Source organism: Pelodiscus sinensis, chromosome 21 (assembly GCF_052426305.1).
Source record: "Pelodiscus sinensis isolate ZL-2025 chromosome 21, ASM5242630v1, whole genome shotgun sequence".
NCBI classification, from domain to species: domain Eukaryota; kingdom Metazoa; phylum Chordata; order Testudines; family Trionychidae; genus Pelodiscus; species Pelodiscus sinensis.
Genome location: NC_143072.1, coordinates 28,321,723 through 28,349,500, shown reverse-complemented (window position 1 = coordinate 28,349,500; position 27,778 = coordinate 28,321,723). Strand labels below are relative to the sequence as shown.

Sequence of the window (27,778 nt, the reverse complement as noted above, 5' to 3'; positions counted from 1 at the left end):
GGGGAGTGTTTGGATCAGCCACCATGCAACGTGCCACAGACACAGGAAAGGAATTTAAATGTCTTCGGATTTGCAGGTGGGAGGGGAGCATCTCTTTACCGGTGAGCAGCCCAAGGCGGCGTCCATAGTGGGCACTGGGCACTGCCGGACACATGCTCGATGCAACACTCAGCAGCGCCTACCAGAGCGCGCGGGCCCTTGGTAGCCGGACAGGGCGGGCGCTCCCGGCTTTCTCCGCAGGCCGGTGAGGGGGGCGCGTGGCCCCGGGACTGCGAGGCGCCCCTAGCGGGAGAGCCCCCAGCGCTGGAGCCCGCAACTTCCGCCCGTCTGGGATCCAGCGGCCCCGGGACCCGCGTGTGCGGGGGGAAGAGACCCCGGCCCCCCCTCGCGCCCGGCCGTTACACCCTGCGTCGCTCCGCCCTGACGTCACTGCCGACGGCAGCCAATGGGGACGGCGCGCCGCGTTCAAACCGAGGGGTCTCAGCAGTGCGGAGCAAGCGGCTGCCTGGGGGCCATGGAGGCGGTGAGTGCGCGCGCCTGCCCCTCCTCCCCGGGAGAGCCGCGTGCTCCGCATGTGGTCCCCGCCCCCGTGTGAACGCGAGTCCAGGCCCCGCTCCGGCCCCCGAGCTGGCTGGGGGCGAGAGGCCAGGGAAGGGCGGGCCCCGCAAGTCCAAACCCTGCTCCTGCTGCCCCCCCCCGTGGGGTGCCTCGGCCAAGAGCCCTAACACGCTCCCCCCCCCTGCTCTGGGCCCCGAGCTGGCTGGGCCGCGCGTGACATGGGGAGAGGGGCCGGGGCTGAGCGGGGAGGCGCTTGGTGTCTTGCTGGGGACTCGGGCCCCAGCTGGATATCACCCATTGTTTTATGTCCACGGCTATTCTCTACATTAAAGGGCAACCCAAGAACGACCTGTCCAGCTCGCTCCCCCTCGTCCCCCGTTCACTGTCACCCAGCAGGGGGAGTTGAGTAACCAATAAACAAAAGCGTATCCGTTACTGCTATAGTAACAGGGCTTGACAATTAGTGTAATTACTCGCCCATGGCGAGTAGATTACAAGCCCGCGCAGTGTGCCGAACCGTGTGGCTGGCGAGCAGGGCTTGCCGCTGCTTGGTAAGCCCTGGCTATAGACTCTGTGCATTTCCCTCTTCCCCTCTCTCTGCCAGTACATTTTTGCTCAGTACTGGCTTGCAATGTGTCTAGGACCTACTCTTGCTGTAGCTCTGCATTTAAAGTGTATTAGGAGCCAGGTGGGCAGGCATCCTGTCTCAGTTCTGGCTCACATTGGGTCTGGGTGCTCAGACCCTCCCTAGACAGGGCCTGCTGTCACCCCTCACTACTGCCTCTTTCTCAGAAGCAGCAGCACAGGGTGACAGGCAGCAGGTGTGTGAGGAGAGCTGGTTTTTAAACTGGCTCCCCTCGCAGACCAGCTCCCAGCTGGCACCCAGCATTGGTGTCTCTGATACAGTGGCTGCCAGCCCTGCCTCCAAGGACTACAGAATAGTTGACTAACCAATTAAAATGTAACAAGGTTACTTGACTCTTCAATTAACTGATATTTAACATCTCTAGTAGGAGGTTGGGCATGTGGAGTGCTAGCTCTGAGGGGATTCAGGGCTGGTGCAAGAGGGGTTTGGGTGCAGGTTCTGCTGTGTTAGGGTAGTAAGAGTTGCTGCTCCTTCCTGCCAGGGATATGAATGATGGAAGGCCCACATCCCAGCCACCCTTTGATTGGTTAACTGGTTAAAAAAGTATGTTAACTGGTTAACCAATTAAATGGGCTTTTACATCCTTACTCCCTTCAGGGAAAGCTTCTGAGCAGAACACCTTCCAGACATAAGCCTCCTCTTCAGTCCAACCTGCTGGTGCCAGGTCCCCCGGGGATATTCAGGGCACTGCTATGTCTTTCCCTCTCCTTCAGGACAGCCAGGCTGTTGGGAGGCTGCAGAGAACCTCTGAGATTGGTACCAGCCACATTATACCCATCTTCTGGATGACCCCACTGGAGTGGCTGGAGAAAAACATGCACATCTCTGTGTCGGAGTCCTTGAGGCAAAGCCTACCGCTGCCAGCTCTGCAGCAAGATGCAGGCACAAATGTTACCCCTGTCCTTAGCCGCTCTGCAGGCACCTGGATGACTCCCCCAGCACTGCTGGAGAAAAGTACGAACACCTCTGCGGAATGGTCTGTCTGCGCAAAGGATAGTGCAGCAGAAACAGATTCCCTGCTCTGGCAGTAAGTGTCCCTATTATAAGAGCCCTGCATGGAAATAAAACTTGTATCCACAGAAATGAGCTGTGGATTCTGCAGATTCAGATACCTGTGGATATCTGGATTTGCTGGGCTCTACCTGTTAGCTGCAGAAACTTCTGTTACCCAAACACTATGGCAGCGGTTCCCAACCTTTTCCAGATGTGGACCCATTTTGACAATTCTGGAAGACTTGGTAACCCAAGGTAATTAAAAAATGGGGGGAGGAGGGAGGGCAGAGCCACCTGGTGAGACGCTTGGAGACCCTTTTGAAATATAATGGCGACCCATATTTAGGTCCCAACCCATAGGTTGAGAGAACCTGCTCTAGGGGCACCCACCTCTACTAAATTCCTAGGGCTCAAGGCATTCGAATGGCCATACTGGTTCAGACTAAAGGTCCGTCCAGTATCCTGTCTGCTGACAGTGATCAATGCCAGGTGCCCCAGAGGGAGTGAACCTAACAGCTAATGATCAAGCGATCTCTCACCTGCCATCCACCTCCACCCTCTGACAGACAGAGGCTAGGGACACCATTCCTTACCCATAGGCTATGTCTACACTGGCATGATTTTCCAGAAATGCTTTTAACAGAAAAGTTTTCCGTTAAAAGCATTTTCGAAAAAGTGCATCTAGATTGGCATGGATGCTTTTCCGCAAAAGCACTTTTTGTGGAAAAGCGTCCGTGCCAATCTAGACACGGTTTTGCGCAAAAAAGCCCCGATCGCCATTTTAGCCATCTGGGCTTTTTTGCGCAAAACAGCACTGTGCTGTCTACACTGGCCCTCTTGCGCAAATCATTTGTGCAAGAGGGCTTTTGCCCAAACGGGAGCAGCACAGTATTTCTGCAAGAACACTGACAATCTTACATGAGATCGTCAGTGCTCTTGCGGAAATTCAAGCGGCCAGTGTAGACAGCTGGCAAGTTTTTTCCGCAAAAGCACCTGCTTTTGCAGAAAAACTAGCCAGTCTAGACACAGCCATACTGGATAATAGTCAGGGATTGACAAACAATGTAATCTACTCACCTGTGGCAAGTAGATTACACCCCGGAAGAGCCGGCACAGAGCGATCTGCGCATGCGCAGAGCACAGAACTCTGCGGCTGGCGAGTTGAGTTTGCTGCCACTTGGCGAGACCTGCTAATAGCCATTAATATACTTAACCTCCATGAATTTATCTAGTTCTCTTTTAAACCCTGTTAGGCTACGTCTACACTCACGGCTTCTTGCGCAAGTAATATGCAAATGAGGCTAAGCGAGGACTATCACCTAGCCTCATTTGCATGCCTAATGAGCCACCATTTTTTTTCAAAAGAGGCTCTTGAGCAAGAAGGAGCATCTACACTGCCCCTTGCGCAAGAAGGAGCATCTACACTGCCCCTTGCGCAAGAAGGAGCATCTACACTGCCCCTTGTGCAAGAAAAACCCTCTTGCGCAATGCCATTATACCTATTACTTTTCAGGAAGAACGGCATTGCGCAAGAGGGTTTTTCTTGCACAAGAAGGGGCAGTGTAGACGCTCCTTGCGCAAGAGCCTCTTTTGAAAAAAATGGTGGCTCATTAGGTATGCAAATGAGGCTAGGTGATATTCCACGCTTAGCCTCATTTGCATATTACTTGCACAAGAAACCGCGAGTGTAGACATAGCCTTAGGCTGTGTCTACATTGGCATCCCTTTCCGGAAAAGGGATGCTAATGAGACACTTCGGAATTGCAAATCCGCGGGGGATTTAAATATTCCCTGCGGCATTTGCATTTACATGGCTGCCGCTTTTTTCCGGCTCGGGGTTTTTGCCGGAGAAAAGCGCCAGTGTAGACGCGATTTTCCAGAAAATAAGCCCTTTTCCAGAAGATCCCTTAAGTAGGAATAAGGGATCTTCCGGAAAAAGGGTTTATTTTCCGGAAAATCGCAAAAAACCCGTTCCAAACCCCTAATCATTTTACTTGCGTTTCTGTGAACCTTTTCTAATGCCAGTATATCTTTTTTGAGATGAGACCACATCTGTACGCAGTATTCCAGATGTGGGTGTACGATGGATTTATATAAGAGCAATAAGATATTCTCTGTCTTATTCTCTATCGCTTTTTTAATGATTCCGAATATCCTGTTTGCTTTTTTGACTGCTGCTGCACACTGTGTGGATATCTTCAGAGAACTATCCACGATGACTCCAAGATCGCTTTCCTGATTAGTTGTAGCTAAATTAGCCTTCATATGCTCCCTGTGTTGTGGGGCTGGTACATTCCATTACTCCTTAGAGTGGGGTGAAGAGGTGCACCACAACTGAGTTTGAAGGGCTGCCCTGCATCTCGAGACGGGGTGGCCCAGTGGACAGAGTCAGCTCTACTGATAAACATGGTCACCATCCTGGTGGGGGTGGTGGCCAAGATAAGGGAACCCAGGCCTGCCCTCTCCACCAAGTCCTGACCCAATTGGAAGGGTTACCTGACACCAGGTCAGTAGGGATCCTACCAAAATACATCAAGATCCTGTGTGCTTATAAGCATAACACTTATTCATGTTTTTCCTGCTGATCTCCTTCTTAGACCCCAGTTTATACAGTTAAACTTGAGTCCTGCTTAGTTATACCTTAGTGCTTAGCCAATCATTTTACTAACTTTTTACAATGCTAACTATAACAAAATTCTCTAACCAATCAATTTATAATTTACTTTACACTTAGCAAAATTATTATGTAACAGACAGAAACAAAGAATGAGACAGATCGTAAAGACAATACGGAAACGAGGACTTCAAACCACAACTATTGATAAGTTGTTTCTTGCTAGATTAATTACTTTCAAACTCAGTTTTCTCTAACCATCTTTCAACCTTTTTCTGTATTTGCTAATGGTGGGTGCTATTAGCACAGGGTTACCTCTTTTTAACAACCTGATAAGTTTTAATGTAATCTAGATGGAATGTGGGGATATGACGTTGGGCTTCTACATATGGTTGCAGGGCAAGACCTGATCCTTACATGCTCAGGTACTGGGGGTTAGTCAGTGTTCCTAAGTTGTGAGCTATTTCTCTAGTTCGTGGACTCTGTGCTCCTGAAGCCCCTCACAAGTATCTTCTTTCACTAGCTGTTCACGGGAGCACCTGAGTGTCCTGTCCCGAGCAGAACTGGAGGGGCGGCTGGAGAGCACACTTATCATCATTGAAGCCCTCTCATGCCAGCTACGGGATTGGCAGCAGAGCCAGGGGCCAGTTCCTCATCTGGGACCGGCAGAGCAAAGAGATGTGCTCACGCAGACGGACATCGCCCATCCCAAAGTAGTAAGAGATGATCACCTGTGTTTGAGATTGCAGTGGGATGCTCCCAAGCAGATGCCAATGGGAGGTGTAGCCATGAGCTGTGCCTGCCTCCCCTCTGGCTGAGTAGGTCAAACTCTCCCTGATGCCATTGCACTAGATAGTGAAACCTACGACTGCAGCCAGGCAAAAGGGTGCTTGGCTGCCCCTCCTTCCCCATCCCACTCCCACACACAAATGCAGTGCCAGGCAAGATGAGCAGAAGGGAATTAGCTGGACTTTCTGTATGATCTTTGGCAAGTCAATCTCTCCATGCTTCAGATTTCTACCTGTCATAGGGACAGCAGCCCTGCCGGCCTCCCAGTAGAGACACTCTAAGGCTTCATCTACACTGGCAGCTTCTTGCGCAAGAACTCTTGCGGAAGAGTTCTTGTGCAAAAAATCTTCCACAAGAGAGTGTCTACACTGCCATGTGCTTTTGCGCAAGAGCATCCATGGCAGTGTAGATGTTCTCTTGCGCAAGAAAGCTCTGCCATTTTAACCATAGGGGCTTTTTGCGCAAGAAATTCATGTTGCCTGTCTACACTGTCCTTTTGTGGAAGAGCTCTTGCGCAAGAGGGCCTAATCCTCGTGGGGAGAGGAATAACTATTGTGCAAGAAGCCCTGTTTTACAACGCTATACTGTAAACTTACTAGCGGAAGAATGCTCGTGCAGTGTAGACAGCAAGCAAGTTTTTGCGCAAGGACAGCTGTTCTTGCGCAAGAAACTGCCAGTGTAGATGTAGCCTAAAAGTTTTGAGATGCTCAGACGCTGCAGAGGTAGGGGCTGTACGAATCCCTTTGCTCACTAATGGCTCTGCAGGACTGTGGGGCATGTCCAGATCCCCTGCTAGGTCTGCAGGCGAGCAGTGCTAAGCTCCCAAATTCTCAATTGCTCCCTAGTCAATGCTGGCAGGACTCCTGCACTACAGCTAGCACATGGTGTCAGAGTGTGGGAGAGTCACCAGGCCCTGCACCCCCATCCTCAGCCAGGCATGACTCTCAGCCAGCAAGTAGAACAGAAGGTTTATTCATTGACAAGGACACAGTGTAGCACAGATTCGTTGTTACAGGAACCATGAGCATTCAGTACAATTTATCTTGGAGGTCAGGAGGCCTAGAGCCAGGGCTCTGGGCCCCGGGCCCCTACCCAGCCTCCCAAGTCAGCTAGACGAGTGTTTCTCAACCCTTTTTATTTTTTTAAAAAAATTTATTTTATTATAAAGTACCCTTGGTACCTACAGTTTTCAGACACAAATTTTTTTCTATCATTGCAACACATTTGTTTAAACAACTTAATTGTAGCCAGGTGGGTGATTATTATTTTTGTACTTTCTACATCCAAAATTTAAGTGCTGTAAAACTTAAAACAAAAATTCAGTTTTCTCCACATTTTAATTGTGTTGATGTATGCCCTGTTCCCCCCCCCTCCTCCCCCGGCGCGATTTCTCTCAAGTACTCGTACCACCGATTGGGAAACTCTGAGCTAGACTCCCTCCCTAAGCCAGCTGAAAAACACACTCAGCAACTGGTCCAGCCCTGCCCCATCCTTTGTCCAGCTTCGGGGGGAGGGAGGGAGAAGCAACAAGGTTTTATCTGACTATCACTGGTTGCATCTCCCCCTTAGGGTCAGGTGATAGGCTAGCCTGGGCCATTCCCTAGTGCCTTCTGTCAGGAGGTCTCCCCCAAATATCCCATTCCCAGCTGGGCACCACCCAGAGTCACTGCAGAGCAGCACAGGACAGTAGGAATCACATGCAGCATAACAAAGGAAACAGTGAATGCAGTCCCCACTACGAGACTGAACTGAGCAGGATCACTCAGGCCCCTCTCTCCACACCAGATCAATGAACCAGGGCTTGGCACTGTCCTTAATACAGGCCATCTCCATGTCACAGTCCTGCAGGAGCAGCCTCCATTTCAGCAGCTTGGTGCACATACTCTGGAGCTGTCTGGCTACTCCCAGCTGGGACAGGATCCAGCTCCTTGGGGGAATCATTCTCTCCCAGCTGGGTCATTAGCTGGGCTTTGCTGAACCCTCTGATTTTCATTCCTCTCTCCTGGCACAGCTCAACAACCCCCCAAGCCAGCTAGATTTCCTCCTCCCTAAGCCAGCCAAAAAACTCCCTCACACACTCAGCAACTGGTCCCAGCTGTCAAAGCAGCCCTGCCCACTCCTTTGTCTCACTTCGAGGAGGGCCCAAGGTGTTATCCAGGGTGGGCAATAATTTTTGACTGGGAGTGGGGGGGCACTCCAAGATTTTGGAAGGTGATCGAAGGCTGCACTCTTTCAGGATATTAATGGAGGAATTCCAGGGTCTGGGATGGAGGTTGGGTGTGGAAGGGAGCTTAGGAAAAGGGATTGAGCTGTAGGAGAGAGAACGGAGTCTGGGAGGGAGTTTGGGTGAAGGAGTCAACTGTGACCTTGGGCAGGGAACTGGGATGCAGGATTTTGGGGCGTGACTGAAGGAAGGAGGGGATTGTGATCTGGGACAAGAGATTGGGGTGCCAGATCTGGGAGGGGGTATGGATACAGGAGGGGGCAGAGGGTTGGGGAAGGGAGGAATTAGGGTGCCAGAGGCAGGCTGTTGCTGGGAGGCGCTTGCCAGCAGAAACTTGAAGCAGACTGACTGCTTCAGGCTGTTTGCTGCTCCATGTGGCTCCTCTCTGGGCATGAGCGGAAGGGGAGGGGTCAAGGAGGGAGGGAGGGAGAAGGCTTCCTACACTGCCCCTGCTCCCAGCAAAAATTCTCAGCTCCTGTTGGCTGGAAACTAAGAGATTGGCCACTGGGAGCTAAGAGATTTTGCTGGGGGTAGGAACAGCATGAGATGTCTCCCTCTTCAGCAGTTAGGAACTGCGAACAGCTGGCTTTTTAAAGCTCCACCTGATCCCTGCCTTACAGTTCTGGCAAGGCAGCTGTAGGCCAGATCCAGTGGCTTGGCAGCCGGAACCAGCCCGTTGCCAGCCTCTTGCCCATCCCTGGTGTTATCTGACTTTTGCTGGTTGCATCTCTCCTGCTAGGGTCAGGTGACAGGCTGGCCTGGGCCATTCCCTACGTGCCTTCCTTCAGGAGTTCTCCCACAAAGATCCCATCCCCCACTGGATTCCCCCCCCCCCCCCTCACACAGTCACTGCAGAGCAGCACAAGACAGTAGGAATCTCATACAGCATAACAAAGCAAGCAGTGAACACTATTCCCACTACGTCACATACGGCCTCCAGCCTTCCCAATCAGCAGGCCACCCAAGGTCTCATTGGAGGGAAGTGGACTGGAAGTGATGTGGGCTGAGCGAGGATTGTTGAGGTCAGAGCTGATGCAACCTGGTTCCGTGATTGCCTGCTGCTATAGCCCTGGCTAATTGAATCATGCGCATGGGCTGATTTGGAGGTGCAGCAGCCTTTGCCTTTCCTGGCCTTCTGATTACACTTGGCTGACTGAACCACTGACCACCAGCTCTTCAAGGAAGGAAGGTGCAAGTGAGCATATCAGTAGCCAGTGATTAGGAGAGGGTAGCTGCATCCCTTGGCATGGGGATCTGGGGAGGGGCAGCACCTGAGGGAAGCTGTTGGGACTAATGGTGATTCATCTGTCAAGGGAACTGCTTAAATCTAGCCCTCCTGGGCAGAGATGCTGCCCTTCTCAGGCTCAGCCTGGTACCCATGTCCCTGGAGGAATAAGAAGACATGCTTTGCCTGGCTGGCTCTGCTGAGAAGAGTTGGCTCAAGCCCAGTCCACCTCTTCCTGGGAGAGGCAATTCTCCTAATTCTGGGAGTGATGGCTTGGGGATGGACTGTCTTCCAGGAGGAGCAGCTTTATCATGATTTGTACCTGGCAGCCAGAGAGAGACTCATGGCCTTGCAGCGGAACCGGGAGGATGAGCAGGCTCTGCAACAGGAGCTGGAAGAGGCCAGGGAGGTAGTGGTAGGTCCTGGAGGGGCTTGTGTACAGGGAGGGTAGAGGACCCTTAAGGCCAAGGCTGACTGTCCAGGTGTGGCTTCCAGGGACCCAGCTGGAGCTGATTGAATGTGCAAGGCCATCTCTTGAGAGCTCCTGACTCCTCTTTAACAAGTCCTGCACTTAAAGGAGGCAATGGTGGTTCACAAGTGGAATGTTCTCTTCCCCATCCCAGATGTTGTGACAAGCTGGCCCCTGCTTGGGGGAATCAATCCAATGTCCTCTGCAAATGGTCACTCTAGGGACATGGCTTGTCTGCTTATCTGCATTTTCAGATACTTTGGCCTGTCTCCACAGGCAGGAGGATGCCTAACAAAGGTTGTCACTTATACATGTTCCTTTGCTACCACTGGCAGCAATTTAGTTACACCACCAGATCTCTAGTGGATCCAGGACTCTGTCAGTGTATGCATATCCCCTCTGAGAAGGGTGTGTGTGTGTGTATGTGTGGAGGGGTGTCACTGGGGTGTATGGACACAGCTATTACTACTTTCTGTTTGCTGGTGACCCAAGTCAGTCCATGACCCCAGGATAGTGTGGCTTAGTGGCTAGTACTGAGGGGTTGCTAGCAGGAGGAGGTGGGGTGATTAGCCCTGGTGGGGGTGGCCCAAACCCACCCAACTTTACTGGGCCCTCACTCGGGGTCCTGGCAGTGGTTGAATGATCTACCACTAGCTTAGCAGGGAATCACACTGAGTACACTGGGAGAAATCATAACATTTGTGAACCCTCCCTGGGTCACTTCCTTCCATCTCTGGCATCAGGGCTATCCATGAAGCTTTGGCCTCCTTCGGCTCCACAGTGCAAGTCACTGTCTGGAGGTTCCATCAGCTCTGGAGGTTCAGTCCAGTCTTCTGGGCCTCTTGTTGCCAGAATCTGTGGCTGGTCTGCCTCTAGAGCTCCTACTGCAGGTTTTCTACTCCTGCATCCAGCCCTTTTATGCTAACCCAGCACTTGGAGCATGCCCAGTATGACTGGAGGGTGGAACTTCCTCCACCCACAGAGTATTAACTCCTTCCAGCCCAGTGTGGGATATCCACACTCTCTCTCAGGGTATGTCTACACTACCCTCCTAGTTCGAACTAGGAGGGTAATGTATGCATACCGCACTTGCTAATGAAGCCCGGGATTTGAATTTCCCGGGCTTCATTAGCATAAGCGGGGAGCCGCCATTTTTAAATCCCCGCTGCTTCGAACCCCGTGCAGCGTGGCTACACGGGGCTCGAACTAGGTAGTTCGGACTAGGGTGCCTATTCCGAACTACCGGTACACCTCGTTTCACGAGGAGTAACGATAGTTCGGAATAGGAACCTAGTCCGAACTACCTAGTTCGAGCCCCGTGTAGCCACGCTGCACGGGGTTCGAAGCAGCGGGGATTTAAAAATGGCGGCTCCCCGCTTAAGCTAATGAAGCCCGGGAAATTCAAATCCCGGGCTTCATTAGCAAGTGCGGTATGCATACATTACCCCGCTAGTTCGAACTAGCGGGGTAGTGTAGACATACCCTCAGAGATTTTTGGCTGGTCCTAAGCCGCAGTGGGGGCTTTTCAATAGGGTTCCCATAGTCAGATCTGTGGCATGAATGCGCTTCTTGTCTTGCAGAAATCCTGGAGTGTGGAGTCACAGTCACTCTTAGACTCTGCAAATGTTTCCCTGAAGAATCTTCAGGAAGACAGACAGGCCCTAAAACAACAGGTGAGACTTATATAGGGCACACTGTTTGCAGCGGGCTCTGCTTTGCTCTGTGGCTGAAACTCTGAGTTGTAGTATGCATCTGTCAGACCTCAGAATGGGTCTTCAATTCTGGAGAGGGCTGGACCTGCCTGGCAGTGCCCTGGGTTCACTGCCCGGGCTGGGTGAGCTGCACCTCTGGAGGAGCATGCAGCAGACTTGTGTCATGTCTGGAGCTACTGGGAATCCTCAAGGACTCCAGGCTGTGCTCATGGGTGTGCTCTCCTCCTCCTCCTCTTTTAGCAAGACCAAATGAGGGCCCTGCTCTCCCTGGACCAGAGCGTGCTGGACAGAGTGGCGACCAAACTGAAGAGCTGCCTGGCGGAGCGGGATGAGATGCGGAGCAGGGCTGCTGAGGCACTCGAGGCTAAAGATGTGGTAACAGACTCAGAACCCTGTGGGAGACTGTTTCAAAGGGCAGGACAGAGGTGTGGTGGTGCTGGGCCCAGAGTGGGCCTTGCCCCTGGAGTGGGGTAGGAGTGCGAGCAGCACACATGATTGGTGAGCCTGGGGATTGGGGCTCTGAGTCACAGGCTGGCTTGAGCCCCATTCTCACTGCTAGCTCTGTACTGCTGGAGGTACTGCCAGTGTCTGGAGTGAGGGGCCTCTCGCAGTTCAGCAGCACCCATGCATGCCACGTGCCCAGCTGAACCTCCCACGTGTGGGTCCTGCAGTTAACGTGTGCTGAGGCTGCACCATCCCTTGGCAGTGGGGCTGCCGAGGCTTCCTGGGGCACTTGGCAGTGGCTGGAGTTCAGTGAATGCTGAGAGCAAGTTCAGTACCTCCTTCCTCCAGGGGGGCTGTGTGTGCAGAGCCATGCTAAGCAGCCAATGACTGCTGCCAGGAGTCCTGTCCCCCAGATGTATGGTGCAGACCCAAATGTGCCAAGAAGCCGATGAGTGAGGCACAGGAAATGTTTGCCATCCAGAGGGCAGAACAGATGTGGGCAATAATTTTTGATGGGAGGCCACTCCCAAGATTTTCGAAAATTGTCAAGGGCTACACTCTTCCATGATATTCATGGAAGAAGTGCAGGGTCTGGGATGGAGGTTGGGTGCAGAAGGGACCTTGGGGTGCAGGAGGGAGTGTGGGATATGGGAGGGAGTTTTGGTGAAGGAGGTGATTGTGACTTGGGGCACTGGACTAGGGTTCAGGGTTTGGGTTGTGACCTAAAGCAGGGTACTGGGGTGCAGGGGTTTGGGATGTGACCTAGGGCAGAAGGGGATTATGATCTGGGGCAGGAGACTGGGATGCCAGATCTGGGAGGGAATATGAGTGCAGGAGGGGGGCAGAAGGTTTGGGTATGCGGGGGGGAGAGGGTTGGGGAAGGAAAGAATTGGGGTGCACTTAACTGGGTGACTCCTGGCCAGCATCCCAGCATGTTTCACACCCAGCCACTCTGCCTGCCTGCTTTGCCCCCACACAGGCTGCAGGGTCATGTGCATGTGTGAATAACTGAGACAGAGGTGAGGGGGCATGGTTCTTCGTGGCTGCTAGTTATTCAAACTGGCAGCTCCCATTGGTCGGTTTCTCTGGCCAGAAACCGGCCAGTGGGATTGTGCTGGGGGTGGGGGCAGTGCCAGAAGCCTGCTCCCCTCCTCTGGTCTTGCAGTTTTGAAAGAGAAACAGCATGGAAGCTGCTTTTCTGAGTGTCGTGTGGGTGGGGTGGGGTGGGGTGAGACGAGGCAAGCAGGGAGCCTTCCTGGGGTTCCCTGCTGCATCTACAAGCTGGATCCAGTGTTTTGGAAGGCCAGAAGTGGCCTGCATGCTGTATTTTGCCCAGGCTTGGGTCAGAATATGGCCCCTTTCCCAGCATCGGTCTGGTGGGGAACTGCTGCCCTGCCTCCTCCTGTGACTTTGGGAGGACGTTAGAAATCCTGAGCACTTCCCCTCCTTTGGGATATGGAGGCCAGCAGACTCCCTTTGGGAGAACCCCAAAGAGGCAGGACTGAGCAATGAGCCAGGTGCCATGTGTGACAGGTTGGGACCTCAGCACCTGTTGTGCCAAGACCCCACCAAACCTGTTTGCCCTTCCAGCCTTGGCCCCCACTGCCCTTCTTGAGTCACACATTAGCCTGCTGCAGCACACACCCAGGGTCTGGGCCTTGCCCCCAGAGCTGTAGGCCTTAACTGAAAACAGGCCAGCAAGATACCTGTCTCCAGCACACAGATACCCAGCCTCTCTGGGAGCTGAACTCCAAATCAATCTGTCTTGCGCCGTATGGAATTCCAACCAGACTAAACTCATTAATCTAAGCCTGTGTTCTCAGTGGAAAGAGAGGTGCACAGACTCTTTGCTCTCTCCCTCCCCCCAGGAAACAATTATTTACACTAGGCTTATTAAACACAAGTAATTTTATAAAGTACTAGGAAATTGACACAGCATTGTTCGGGTCATTAAGGAAGGAGTCAGGGCAGGAGCTGGAGGTGGTGGGGGCTCACGGCTTGGGAGCAGGAGGCAGGAGTCAAGTGGGCAGTGCAGGAAACAGAGCAGGGGATGTGGTGAGGGCCATGCTACTGGCCAGCAGCTGCTCCCTGAGGCTAGGGTGCTTTCTGTCCGCTTGTGGTCATTCTGGGATATAACTATCCCTGCTACCACACCCCTGTTTTTCCATTTGGTGAGAAACAGTCATATTCTAGGCACATCCCATTGTCCTGGCACAACCAAACTCTGACCTTGATTTAAGTTAGGATAAGAGAACATAAGAATGGCCGTACTGGGTCAGACCAAAGGTCCATCTAGCCCAGTATCCTGTCTGCCGACAGTGGCCAGCACCAGGTACCCCAGAGAGGGTGGGCCAAAGACAATGATGAAGCGATTTGTCTCCTGCCATCCCTCTCCAGCCTCTGACAAACAGAGGCCAAGGACACCATTTTATCCCCAGGCTAACAGCCTTTTATGGACTTAACCTCCATGAAATTATCTAGCTTCTCTTTAAACTCTGTTATAGTCCTAGCCTTCACAGCCTCCTCTGGCAAGGAGTTCCACAGGTTGACTACACACTGTGTGAAGAAGAACTTCCTTTTATTAGTTTTAAACCTGCTACCCATTAATTTCATTTGATGTCCTCTAGTTCTTCTATTTAGGGAACTAATAAATAACTTTTCTTTATCTGCCCTCTCCACACCACTCATGATTTTATAGACCTCTATCATATCCCCCCTCAGTCTCCTCTTTTCTAAACTGAAAAGTCCCAGTCGCTTTAACCTCTCCTCATATGGGACCCGTTCCAAACCCCTAATCATTTTAGTTGCCCTTTTCTGAACCCTTTCCAAGGCCAAAATATCTTTTTTGAAGTGAGGAGACCACATCTGTACACAGTATTCAAGATGTGGGCATACCATAGTTTTATACAGGGGCAGTAAGATATTCTGGGTCTTATTTTCTATCCTTTTCTTAATAATTCCTAGCATCCTATTTGCCTTTTTGACCGCCGCTGCACACTGTGTGGAAGTTTTCAGAGAACTGTCCACGATAACTCCAAGATCTCTTTCCTGATTTGTCGTAGCCAAATTAGCCCCCATCATACTGTACGTATAGTTGGGGTTATTTTTCCCGATGTGCATTACTTTACACTTATCTGCATTAAATTTCATTTGCCATTTTGTTGCCCAATCACTCCGTTTGGTGAGATCTTCTTGGAGTCCCTCACAGTCTGCTTCTGTCTTGACTATCCTAAACAGTTTTGTATCATCTGCAAACTTTACTACCTCACTGCTTACCCCTTTCTCCAGATCATTTATGAATAAGTCGAAAAGGATTGGTCCCAGGACTGACCCTTGGGGGACACCACTAGTTACCACTCTCCATTCTGAAAATTTACCATTTCTTCCTACCCTTTGTTTTCTGTCTTTTAACCAGTTCTCAATCCAAGAAAAGACCTTCCCTCTTATCCCATGGCCATGTAATTTACACAAGAGCCTTTGGTGAGGGACCTTGTCAAAGGCTTTCTGAAAATCTAAGTACAGGCAGTCCCCGACTTACGCAGATCCGACTTACGTCGGATCCGCACTTACGAACGGGGCTTTCTCGCCCCGGAGGTCGAGGTAGCGGATTGCTACCTGCGAGCTCCGGGGCGAGAGAGCCCCGTTCGTAAGCTGCTCCGGTGCCCCTGGTCTGCTGGAGACCGTCTCCAGCAGACCAGGGGCACCGGGCGGGTTCCCGCGCTTCTGAGGCTTTGCCAGAGCAAAGCCTCAGAAGCGCGGGAACCCGCCGCTGCTGCCACTGCAGTCGCGGTGCCTGTGGTCTGCTGGGGACGGTCCCCAGCAGACCACAGGCACGGGGACTGAAGCGGCAGCAGCTGCGGTTCCCCGCGCTTCTGAGACTTTGCCAAAGCAGAGCTGCGGCTCTGCTCCCGTATCCCTGGTCTGCTGGGGGGGGCGCGGCTAGTGTGCCCCCCCCCCCCCCCAGCAGACCAGGCTTTTGTTTTGGACCCTGGAGCAGAGCAGCTGGGGCGCTGCCGATTGGTCCTGCAGCGCCCTCTGGGCACTACTGGACCAACCCGGCAGCACCCCAGCTGCTCTGCCCCAGGTCCTGATTCAGCCGCTGCTGGTCAGTTTCAGCAGTGGCTGAATCAGGACGCCTGGGGCAGAGTAGCTGGGGTGCTGCTGGGTTGGTCCAGTAGCGCTGAGGAGCGGTGCTACTGGAGCAACCCAGCAGCACCCCAGCTGCTCTGCCCCAGGCGTCCCCAAGTCAGCCGCTGCTGAAACTGACCAGCGCTGTCTACAGGAAGCCCGAGGCAGAGTTGCTCTGCCCCAGGCTTCCTGGAATCAGCTGCTGATCAGTTTCAGCAGCAGCTGACTTGGGGAAGCTTGGGGTTCTTAAGTTGAATCTGTATGTAAGTCAGAACTGGCGGTCAGTTTCAGCAGCGGCTGAATCTGGACGCCAGTTCCGACTTACATACAGATTCAACTTAAGAACAAACCTACAGTCCCTATCTTGTACGTAACCCGGGGACTGCCTGTATACTATATCTACTGGATCCCCCTTATCCACATGTTTGTTAACCTCTTCAAAGAACTCTAACAGATTAGTAAGACAGGATTTCCCTTTACAGAAATCATGTTGACTTTTGTCCAACAAATTATGTTCTTCTACATGCTTCACAATTTTATTCTTTACTATTGTTTTGACTAATTTGCCCGGTACTGAAGTTAGACTTACCGGTCTGTAATTGCCAGCATTGCCTCGAGAGCCCTTTTAAAATATTGGTGTCACGTTGGCTACCTTCCAGTCATCAGGTACAGAAGCCAATTTAAAGGATAGGTTACAAACCACAGATAATAGCTCAGCAATTTCCCATTTGAGTTCTTTTAGAACCCTTGGATGAATGCCATCCGGTCCCGGAGATTTGTTAACATTAAATTTTTCTATTTGTTCCAAAACCTCCTCCAATGACACTTCAGTCTGGGACAGTTCCTCAGATTCATCACCCACAAAGGACGGTGCAGATTTGGGAATCTCCCCAATGTCCTCAGCCGTGAAGACTGAAGCAAAGAAATCATTTAGTTTCTCCGCAATGGCATTATCGTCCTTGATTGCTCCTTTTACAGCTCAATCATCTAGGGGACCCACAGGTTTTTTTAGCAGGCTTCCTGCTTCTAATGTACTTAAACATTTTATTTCTTTTTGAGTTTTTGGCTAGCTGTTCCTCAGAATCTTTTTTTGCTTTTCTTATTACATTTTTACACTTGATTTGACAGTGTTTATGTTCCTTTCTATTTATCTCACTAGAGGAAGCTGCATACCAAAATTGGTGGTCCTAGTTTTTACTGTTTAGGAGGAGTTCTTAAACAGATACACAGACACACACACACACTCTAAAACCCTACCTTTTATCTACTATATATTTAAGTGATCATGAGAGAGTATACAGAACAAAGTAGGTTACTGATCAAAATAAAGCAGAACACGCAAGCTATAAGCTTAATACACTAAAACCATGGTATCCAACCAGTTCTGAAGCAGTAGCCACTATAATGGCTACTGCTATAGCATGCTAGCCACATTGTTCAAGCCAACTAGTCACATGTGGCTAGTATGTTGGACATCACAGCACTAAAACTAGTTACATGTAATATCTCACCCTTAAAGTTGTTCTATTAATCATTTTCAGAGACCAGACATCCTTCCAGCCTATCCCAGTTCCTTCCTCCAGTTCAGTCTTAGTTGTTTCCAAGAGGCATCTTGGATGGAATAGCCAGGGACAACTGCACACCTGGATTACCTCTCCCCACACTTAAATAGGTTTTGCAAAAGGCAGGAATCCTTCATGTTCAGTCCAAACTTTCCCTCTGTTTTTGTGGAAAAATACAGCATTCAAGGTGGATCCCAGCCACAGGTGACCTGTCCACATGTTAATCTTCCTAACTGGCTCTACAAAAATACTACATGCATATAAATGGGATAAGTATATTCAATAGGTTATCTTGCATAAAGGGTGCTCCAGTGATTGTCATAAGAACAGCCATACTGGGTCGGGCCAAAGGTCCATCTAATCCTGTATCCTATCTGCTGACACTGGCCAATGCCAGATGCCCCAGAGAGAGTGAACACAACAGGTAATCCTCACGTGATCCCTCTCCTGTCATCCAGTTCCAGACAGGGTCTAGGGATACCATTCCTACCCATCCTGGGTAACAGCCATTGATGGACCTACCCTCCATGAATTTATCTGGCTGTTTTTTTGAATCCTGCTAAAGTCCTAGTCTTCACAACATCCTTTGGCAAGGAGTTCCACAGGTTGACTGCATTGAGTGAAGAAAAACTTCCTTTGGTTTGTTTTAAACCTACTGCCTAGTAATTTCATTTGTTGACCCCTAGTTCTTATATCATGAGGAAAAAGTAAATAACTTTTCCTTATTCACTTTTTTCACACCAGTCATGATTTTATAGACCTCTATCATAGCCCCCCCTCCCCCCAGTCTCCTCTTTTCTAAGATAAACAGTCCAATTATTTTTAATCTCTTCATATGGGACCCATTCCAAACCCTAATCATTTGGAACGGGTCCCTTTTCTGAACCTTTTCCATTGCCAGTATCTCTTTTTTGAGATGAGGCGACCACATCTGCACACAGTATTCCAGATGTGGGCGTCCCATGGTTTTATATAAGGGCAATAAGATATTCTCCATCTTATTCTCTCTCCCTTTTTTAATGATTCCCAACATCATTTGCTTTTTTCACTGCTGCTGCACAGTGAGTGGATATTTTCAGAGAACTATCCTCAATGACTCCAAGATTTCTCTTGAGTGGTTGTAGCTAAATTAGCCCCCATCATATCATGTGCATAGTTGGGATTATTTTTCCAATGAGCATTACTTTACATTTAGCAGCGTTAAATTTCCTTTGCCATTGTGTTGCCCGATCACTTAGTTTGGTGAGATCTTTTTTTACGCTCTTGGCAGTCTGCTTTAGGGATATTAAATTTTGAGTAACTGACTAATCGACTAGTCCCCAGGTGATCCCGGGCTCCACTCGGCGCTGCCACTTTGAAACGTCACGTGCAGCCTGGGGACACCCCAGTTGGCCCCAGCTTCCAGGCAGTGTTTCAAAGCAGCAGCACCACATTGACTCCGGGCTCTGGTTCCAGGCTCCACGTAGCGTTGCCACTTTGAAGTGCCCTTGTCTTTCTCCCCTTCTGCTGCCTCTTTCTGATCGAGGCAGCAAGGTGGGAGGGAAGCGACTAGACAACTAGTCGTTCACATCCGTAGTCTGCTTTGGTCTTAACTATCTTGAGCAGTGTGGTATCATCTGCACATTTTCCCATCTCACTTTATACTCCTTTCTCCATTTATAAATAAATTGAATAGGATTGGTCCCAGGTAAGACCCTTAGGGGACACCACTAGTTACCTCTCTCCATTCAGAAAACTTACCATTTATTCCTACCCGTTATTCCCTGTTTTTAGCCAATTATCAATCCATAAGAGGACTTTCCCTCTCCTTTCATGACAACTTACTTTATTTAAGAGCCTTTGGTGAAGGACTTTGTCAAAGGCTTTCTGCAAATCTAAGTACACTGATTCCCCCTTGTCCACATGTTTGTTTGACCCCCCCCCCTTAAAGAATTCTAGTAGATTAGTAGTAAGGCATGATTTCCCTTTACAGAAACCATGTTGACTTTCCCCCAACAAATTATGTTCATTTATGTGTCTGACAATTTTATTCTTTACTATAGTTTTCAACTAATTTGCCAGTACTGACATTAGACTTACCAGCCTGTAGTTGCCAGGATCACCTCTAGAGTGCTTTTTAAATATTGGCGTCACATTAGCTATCTTCCAGTCATTAGGTATGGAAGCTTATTTGAAGGATAGGTTACAAACCACAGTTAACAATTCTGCAATTTCACGTTTGAGTTCTTTCATACGCCAAAAACGAGTCTGGAATGCCCTATCACACCGTGCTCTGTTGCAGGCGAGCACAGAGCTGGAGCTGATTTCTGGCAAGCTGAAGGAAGTGACAGCTGAGCTGCAGGACTCTTTGGCCCAGGTGGATCAGCTGACTGTGGCAAACTCCAGGCTGGGAGCAGGTATGGCTGTGCAGAGGCCCTAGAGGCAGAGTTTCCCGTAAGATGTGTGAGCGCGCAAAGGGGCATGAGGTGAATGGGGGCAGAAGGTGGTGAGGGGGTGGACACCAGAGAGGAAGAGGGCAAGGGGGGCAGGTGTTGGGAAGGCAGGAGCAGTGAGGGATGAGGGAGACCGCGGGAAGGTTCAGGTGCCAGGAAGAATGTGGGGGTGAAGCAGAAGAGCAGACATGTGGAGGGGAGGGATGGGCACCAGAGAGCAGAGGAGAGAGGCAGGGCAGGTGGGTAGAGGGAGGTGTTAAGAAAGGGGATAGGAAGGGGGTTTAGAGGAGGTGGGCACAGGGGGAAGGGAAGGGCTGGTGCAGGATTAGAAAGGATGGGGTAGGGGCAAGTCCCAGGAGGGCTGAGGGGAGTGAGATGGGCAGGAGCCAGGACAGCAGAGGAGGGTGGGCAGCAGTAGCAGGCATCAGGGGAGCAGATGAGGAGCAGGTGGGAGACATGGCAGCAGAGGGGAAAGGGAGAAGTTTATAACTTGGGTGCCACAGTGGCACACGTGCAGTCCGAACAAGCACCCATGGCCTTGATATGGGTGCACAAGACAAAACTCACTCTGCTCGTGGATGGAAAATCTTAGCGGGACCCTGCCTAGAGGGGGCAGCATCTGAGAGATGGAGACACTCGTGCAGGGCACACAAAGCCCAGGCCATCTCTTGCTATGCCGAGGACAGAGCTGAGCCTCTTGAGTTGGCTGGAGGGCATCTCCTGTAGAAGTAGCTGCCTGTTCTGCTGGGATGTCAGTGTCCTGCAGAGCTCTTGGAGGGCTCCCTGCTGACAGCTCCCCCTGCTGGGTAAGTCTGATGTCCTGCACATCAGGATCAAGGCTGCTCTGGGGATGGGCAGGCAGGGCTGCTCTACCTTGTCAGTTTAGCACAGAGGGATCTGGGGATGCCAGCTGTGCAGCTTACCCTGCTGTGCCCTGTGCCCTAGAGCTCAGCACGCTGTTGAGAGACCTGGCCAGCCTGCAGTGCGAGCGGGATGAGCTGCAAGAGAACCATGCAGCCCTGGCGGAAGAGATGGCGCAGTGAGTCTCCCACCCCGAGCGTTGTAGGGGAGCTGTGCAGGCCAGGGACTGAATCACATGTGATGCCCTAAGGGGACTCTGACAACTCCGGTTCTGTTTCCCTTCCCTTGAAAGTCACTTCTGGCCTGCTTGAATCTCCTGGGCAGATCCTGCCAGCTGCCCTACCCAGGCCCAGAGCCTGCAGCTGGCATTTGAACTGCACTCCAACAGCTTCCTTCCCACCTCAGGCTGGCCAGGGAGCAGGCACTCCTCCGGCAGGAGCATGACAGGGTGCGACAGGAGCTGCGTGAGATGACGGAGTGCCGCGAGGTAGAGTCCTGGGGGCTGGGCTAACCCTTCTGCTGTGGGCACAGGACACTCGCTGTGCTGGGGGTGCATGCTCCATCCCACTGCACAGACCATGATGGTAACCCCTAGCCTAGGACAAGTTAACATCGCCACCTCCTCCCTGCATGTTAGCCCAGAACTGGAGCTGCCAGGCCTCACTCTAATGTCCTTCCAAAAACCTCCTGCCCCATAAAGCTGCACAGAGGGACAGAGAGAGAGCTGGGCACCCTAACTGTGTGGATGCAAATCCTACTAGCCCAGGACTTGTTATAAGTAGTGTCCTACCTGTGCTGGTGCCATAAAACCTGTCAGCCAAGGGGCCACTTGGAGGCTAAATCTCTCCACAAAACTGCCTCCTCCCCATTGACGTGCTGTGAAAGCCCATCCCTCTGACTGCCACCCTGCCCTTCTACTGCTCCTTCTGGCATCCAATACCCTAAAGGCTTCATTAGAGACTGATGCTCTTGTGTCCTGGGGAGGCTGCAATCCCAAGGGGAGTCCTACTCTGGCAGTTCTTGCAAAAGCTGTGGCTGAAGTCCCGGAAGAACCGGTTGAGTGCAGAGTAGGACGGCGTTTCCCAAGCTGCGAGGGCTGAACAAGGTTATAAATGCCATGGAGAGCAGTTGCATATTACTGACCCCAGGCTCAGTATTCTGATCGCTGTGGTCAGCACTCAGGTGAGAAGGGGAAAGGCTACAGATCTGTTTTGCTTGGCTATGAGACCTGTTAGAGGAAAGATTCCCTGATATGCAGGGCCAGAGCCTCAGCTTGGGCACCTGCAGGAAGGTAGAGTGGGAATTGAGCGACTTTTCCCCAGCTTCTGGTATGAATGTGGCCCTCCTTAGCCCTTCCTGATCTGCATGCACTGAGGATCCCATGCTGTACCAGCTCCCTGTCCTTACTAGTGAATGCTCATGGGCTGTCTCTTCCCTCCACCCCAGTTCATTGACCAGGAGAACCGGGTGTGCCGGGAGCAGCTGACAGAGACGGAAAGGGAGCTGAAAGCCACCCTGGCAGTCCTGCGGGAGCGCAGCATGCAGTTTGAGGATCAAAAGGATGCCTACCAGCACCTCCAGTGAGTCAGCAGTTGCTCTATGCCGCTCCGAGCCCTTTGTGGGCCTTCCCACCCAGCTTGCTGCTGTGTCTGGCCTGGTGTGCTGAAAGCCTGTGTCTGCGGGAAGGGAGAGGGGCTTATTTCTGTTCAGCCCCTGTTGGGCAGGGTCCCCTTCCAACCTTCCCCAGGTCTGGGAGGCAAAGAGTTCCAGAGAATGAGCCCACTAGTGCACCCTGGTACATGCTTGAGTGCACCAGTTCCTCTGGGAAGCCCTTGGGTGCTCTGGCTGGGCACAGCTGGTCTCATCCTCTGCTTATTCACATGCCACCTCCAAGTATCCCCCTCTGCTCTGGCCACCGAGTCCAGGAGCTCAATCACTGCCAGGCCACGCAGCTGCCCTGACGTAGCTCCCGTCTCTCTGGATGAGGTGTGGGTGAGCCCTGAGTGAGCTCTGATTCCCCCGTGCTTCCCAGGAAAGAGCGGGACACCCTCTGTGAGGCGCTGGACTGCAGCAAGGTAGAAGCCCTGGGCCTGCAGCTCAACAGGGACAAACTCCTGAAGTCCGCCCTGGAGCTTGCTCAGACCAAGGGGAGGCTGCTGGACCTCACGGATGTTCTCCAGGCTGCCTTGCAAGGAGAGGTAGGAGCGCAGACCCCACAGCTGTCGCTCACAGACTGCCCTGGAGAAGCAGAGCAATCTGTTTGCTGCCTTGGCATCAGTGAGGTACAGTCCTTCTGACCCTCTCTTATCATTGAAGGCTGCTGCTGCTGCTACTTCAAGGAGCATAGCACGTACCCCTCACAGCATGCCTGGCTCCTTCGTGGGCAGCGTCTTGAAAGCTGTGGCAGGAAAAGGTAGGATGAGGCTGTCAGAAATTGCTTATTGTCTCCTCCTGCCCGGACTTGCAGCTCCAGAAACACTGCCTACGTGGCAGCTGCTGGGTTACTGCTTCACAGACAAGGGGCATGAAGTGGTCTGTACACCTGCCACCCCCCATGTAGTGCGGGGCCCTCCCTCTGCTCTGCAGCCCTTGGTATTGGAGATGCAGCCACTGGGGTCAGTGGCACACCCCTTCCCATAATGCTTTGCTCTGCTGCATGCTCAGGAGTCAAAAGAACATGGTGCCACTGAAGCAACATCTCCCCTCAATGGAGGTGGAGGCTGTTCCCATGACTGGGAAAGCACTCTCCAGCTCCCATCATCCTCTGCTCTGCTCGCCCTTCCTGTGGCAGGCAGCAAGGGAGTCCAGTCCAGGAAAGTTAGCAACCCAATCTCAATAGGTCTAAAGAGGGTGCAGCCTAGCACCCCCACCCCAGAAGTGGTTCTAGTGCCACTGGGCCCCTCAATGCCCAGGGCTTCATCTGCATTAAGTCTGCTTCCCATGATGCCTGCTCATGGGGGTGGCTCCTTCCGCTGCAAGGGTCATAGCTGCCATGAGATGGCCTAGTCCGGGCATGGTGAAAGGGCTTTGAACAAGGCCTCAGCACCAGTTTCTTCTCGCGGGGCCTGAGCCCAGGGACTGGCAGAGAAGGGAAGTTCCTGGGTTTGTGCAGGCACCGTGGCCTAGGAGTGGTTCAGGGCTATGGACGGGTAACCAGTGCCAGTCCCCTCTGATCTGCTTTGTTACAGGCACTGATGAAGAAGCTGCTGGAGGCTGGTGCACAAGTGCTGAGATATCAGCAGGTAACTGGGTCTGCCCTCTCTTCCAGGCCTAGCCACTTGCTCCCTTGTCAGTAAATCTGCCCTGGCTGGGCCCCAGTGTAAAGGGGCCCTGGTCTGATGAGAGAACATGTCCTGGAGCAGGGTAGTGCAAACTCCTGAGGGCATGAGGTTTTCCCAGGGAGCCAGGCCTGTGCCTTTCCTCCAGGTGTGACTCAACAGCTGGTTTCCTCTTGTAACTGCTCGGCACCAAGAGGCAAAGGAGTGGGGGTCTTAGCTATGCAGGCAGGCTAAAGCTACTCACTGTTCCAGGCACAGAATCGAGATGACTGGAGCAGCCCACAGCAGGTGGGGAGCTGTTCTAGTCTGCACCAGTTACCCTGAACCGGTCAGTCTCCCCTATTAAGGGTGATACTTACCAGTTACCCTTTCACATCCCTGCCCCAGAGATCGAAGAGAGCCTGTGGGAGACTGCCTTGGAGCTGCGAGCTGCTGTGTCTCAACTCGTCACTGTGAGCTCCCAGAGCCAGAAGGCGAATCACAATGAGGTTCAGGAGCTGCAGGCCCAAATGTGAGTTCTGCATCTGGCTTGGAGTCAAAGGAGACATGATGGGAGTACCCAGCAGCCTGCTCCTTGCTGGTCTGTCACTCCCCACTGCCCACTCCTGCCACTGTGTCCCCTGGAGCCCACCCTGTCAGCCTCCAGCCAGCACACACCATTACCCCTGGTGCTGATTCCATGCACGTAGGGTCCAGTCCCAGCCCAGCTGATACCCCTCGGCAGCACTGGATGGGCTCCTTGCCATGCCTTTGATGGGCGATGCATCACTCTCTCTCCATGGATGGTCCTGAAACTGGGTACTAGTGGGAGTGTGACAGAGCCCAGTGTCTCAGACTCAGAGGTGTGTCGCCCTGGTGAGGCTGAGAGCAGTGTGTGGCTTCCCCTGAGAGCGCGGCTGTGCAGCCCTTATTGGATCCGCTCTGTGCCCTATGAAGGCACTGTCTGGCTCTTTCCCTCCTAGCTCTGAGCACCAGCACCAGCTGGAGAGCCTGGAGTCCAGGCTCCAGGCCGAGATTGATGCTCGCGATGCAAACATTGCCAAGCTGAACAAGACATTGCAAGTCAGCTTTCAGGTGAGCAGGCTCCAGAAGTGGGTTAGGCAAGAGCTCCAGAGCAGAGCTGGTCTGGGCCAAGGAGCAGGCAGGCTCTGATTCTAGGACACAGGAGAATCTAGGTAACTGTTTTTTTCCACATCTTGCAGCTGCTTGCTCACCTGACTGAATGCGGCACTTGTGAGGCTCCCCAGTGCTCTAGACTGAGCCTCTCCTGTGTCCTGGGCCAGGACTTTGCAGAGCGGGGGGAGCCTGGTGCAGGACTGCCCCCCTCTAGCTGGGCAGATCCATCGGCGCAGGCCAGGGTCCTACCCCTCACTGTCTGGGGAGGTCGGGGCCCCATCACTGCATGCAGTCTGATGGCCTGGCAGTAGGGAATGGTGCTAGGACTCACCTGCCTGAAGCTGCTGGGGAACTAGGCTTGTGCCCAGCCCACTGCCTCTCCGCTCTGTCCATGATGCACTGAGTGTCTGTGAGCAGTGTCTGTCTCGCTGATTGCAATGGACAAACCCCCCTGGGCCCAGACACCTGTGCCCATTTCTTTCCTTGGAGAGCAGCGTTTCTGTAGCTCTGCTCCAAGGGAGGTGCCTCTCTGGGAGAGCCTGTCCTAACACAGTGCCCTCTCTCTCCTCAGGCAGAGAAGGAGCTGCAGGACATCATGCGGCAACAAGAGAAGCAGATGTTGCAGCTCATTGACCGGAGCGGGGAAGTCACGGTACCCACCTCTGTGGGCTGGGTGGGGTTAGATCCTGAATCACCTCAGCCCTGCTGCCCACTGTACTGTCCTATACTGGCAGCACACCAAGGAGCAGCCCGGGGGGTCCTCACGCCGGGGACAGAGTCCTTTGCCCCACTTCCCAGCGTCTCACTGGCTTCTCTCCCTTTAGCATTTGAAGGCCGAGGTCTCTCACCTGCAGCACCTGCTCCGGCGGGTGGAGACAGAGGCTCGTGTGCTGTGGGAGGAGGTGAGGGGACGGGAGCCTAGCGTGACGACGCTGGATGCTGAGGCTGTCCAGGAGAAAGTCTTGCTACGGCAGGAGGTGAAGCCAGCAGTGCCCGGATGGGAACAGGAGGGAGGGACTGGATGACCGGGGGGGTCACTCATGGCTGGGGGTTAGGGTTAGGGGTGTCCCTGGGCTGCCAGGAGAGGAGCTGTTCTTGCTACGTTGTGGCTCCTTTCTAGTAGGGCCCCGTGCACTGCACTCAGGGTCACCTAGCCCAGCTGTGGCCAACCTGTGGCTCGCGACCTGCATGTAGCTCCTTTCCCCCTCCCCGCCCCGGCTCATAAAGCCGCCCCTTGCCCCCGAAAACACCCTCTCCTTCCCTCAACAGCTTTGTTCTAGCTCTCTGCGCTGGATCCATTGATATCTTGGCTCTTTTCCCAGAATGGCAGAGGGTCCAAAGAGAAGCCACAGCCCTGCTGGTGACTCGGTAGTGGGTTACGTGGTGGGGGGTGAGTGCTGTGCATGGCTAGGCCTGGAAGAGCCGCCATGCTGGGAATGAGAGAGGGCAGCTCTTTCAGAGCTGGTGGGGTCTGCTCCCCTCTTGCCTGAGTCAGGCTCCAGGGTATCCAGCTGCACCCTGCCTGGACGCCGATCCTTGTCCTGTCTTGCAGGTGAACAAGCTGAGGGAGCTGCTCCTGGAGACGCAGAGAGACAACCAAGAGCAAGTAAGGCATGGGGCTGGGGAGTGGCTGCTCCCCCTCCCTGCCTGGGGGCTAAGCAGTGAAAATGCCAGCTCTGGGGATTGCCTGCTTCCCTCCTCCCCTCCATCTGCACAGCTCTGTGCTTTCCTTTGCAGAGGAGAATCCAGGAGGGGAAACTCCACCAGACACAGACACTGCTGAGGAGCCATGAGGCAATGCAAGAGAAGATCAAAGAGGTGAGGCTGCTGGGGGAAGTGGGCTCTCCCTACAGATGTGTATTGCTGACAGAGCACCTGACACACAGCTCAGCCTGGCCCCACTACGGCCCAGAGCCCTGGAAAGAGCAGTGCACCTGGGGCGTGGCTTGGCCCTTTCCCACCTGAAACCATTGCAGGGGAGGCAGCCTCCAGCAGGGCCTGTTCTAGCTGCAGGGGTCTGGGAAGGACACGGACTGTGGCCACGAGAACAGCAATGTGACTGCTGTTAGGGCTGGGGCCCAGAGGCACGATGGGATGGGAACCCAGGAAAGGTCCCTCCATCCCATCTGGCTGCTGTCCCTGAGGGTCCCCCCACCTGCTGCCCCATGCTGAGGGCAGTTAAGTGACTTGTCTGCTGTCATTGAAATAATCACTTCTCTCCCCCCCTGCTGCTTCCTCTCAGGAAGGCTCAAGGTCCTGCCAAGGCCTAGGCACTGCCCCTAACTGGCAGGCCAGAGCCCTTCACACAGCTGCTTGGGCCTCAGGCTCAGGGCTACTGGTGGAAACCCTTGCTCTGCCTGTCCTATTCCCAGCTGCTAGAGCCATACTCCCACCTCCGGCTTGGCTCCTAACTCTTCCTCCTCCTTTCCCAGGCTCTTTCTTCCATCCCTGCTGCGGTGACAGCCGGCTCCCGGGAGCTCCAGAACCTGCTGCAGTACTTTGGGCTGAAGCTGAGGGAGGGCGCTAGAGACTCGGGAGATGCTCTGTAGCTGTGATGCGCCCCCGGCCCAACTTCCTCCTGTGTGTTTATTTATTAAAGTTTTGGCACCCTGTGCTGCTCTCCTCACCCCAGAGCACTCATGGGGGGGGGGGGGGAGGCTCACTAACAGGATACCTGCCCAAGAAGGTACTAGACTCTCCCCCTGCCTGGCTGGAGCTCAGTCTTGG

At 52.9% G+C, this 27,778-nt stretch overlaps 1 protein-coding gene across 4 annotated transcripts; it reads left to right on the top strand.

Moving 5' to 3' along the window:
• Positions 1 to 27,663, top strand: SPAG5 (sperm associated antigen 5). Of its 4 annotated transcripts, none has more exons than XM_075904424.2 (20): positions 1 to 523; positions 1,918 to 2,231; positions 5,335 to 5,527; positions 9,345 to 9,458; positions 11,099 to 11,191; positions 11,471 to 11,605; positions 19,646 to 19,760; positions 20,742 to 20,835; positions 21,063 to 21,144; positions 22,104 to 22,237; positions 22,690 to 22,855; positions 22,974 to 23,070; positions 23,846 to 23,899; positions 24,323 to 24,446; positions 24,898 to 25,009; positions 25,623 to 25,703; positions 25,876 to 26,028; positions 26,604 to 26,657; positions 26,789 to 26,869; positions 27,484 to 27,663. In XM_075904424.2, the coding sequence occupies exons 1-20, from the start codon at positions 446 to 448 to the stop codon at positions 27,598 to 27,600; spliced, it is 2,391 nt and encodes a 796-aa protein (XP_075760539.2). In that variant the 5' UTR covers positions 1 to 445; the 3' UTR covers positions 27,601 to 27,663. The 4 variants fall into 4 exon arrangements, with proteins under 4 accessions (XP_075760539.2, XP_075760538.2, XP_075760540.2 ...); XM_075904423.2 differs by having other exon boundaries at positions 9,345 to 9,464; XM_075904425.2 differs by lacking the exon at positions 9,345 to 9,458.
• The last annotated feature ends 115 nt before the right edge of the window (positions 27,664 to 27,778 follow it).

Coding starts and splice junctions, on each gene's coding strand:
- SPAG5 (XM_075904423.2), top strand. CDS start 446: ATGGGGACGGCGCGCCGCGTTCAAACCGAGGGGTCTCAGCAGTGCGGA. Junction 22,856..22,973: donor AGGCTGCCTTGCAAGGAGAG/GTAGGAGCGCAG, acceptor TTATCATTGAAG/GCTGCTGCTGCTGCTACTTC. Junction 23,071..23,845: donor GAAAGCTGTGGCAGGAAAAG/GTAGGATGAGGC, acceptor GCTTTGTTACAG/GCACTGATGAAGAAGCTGCT.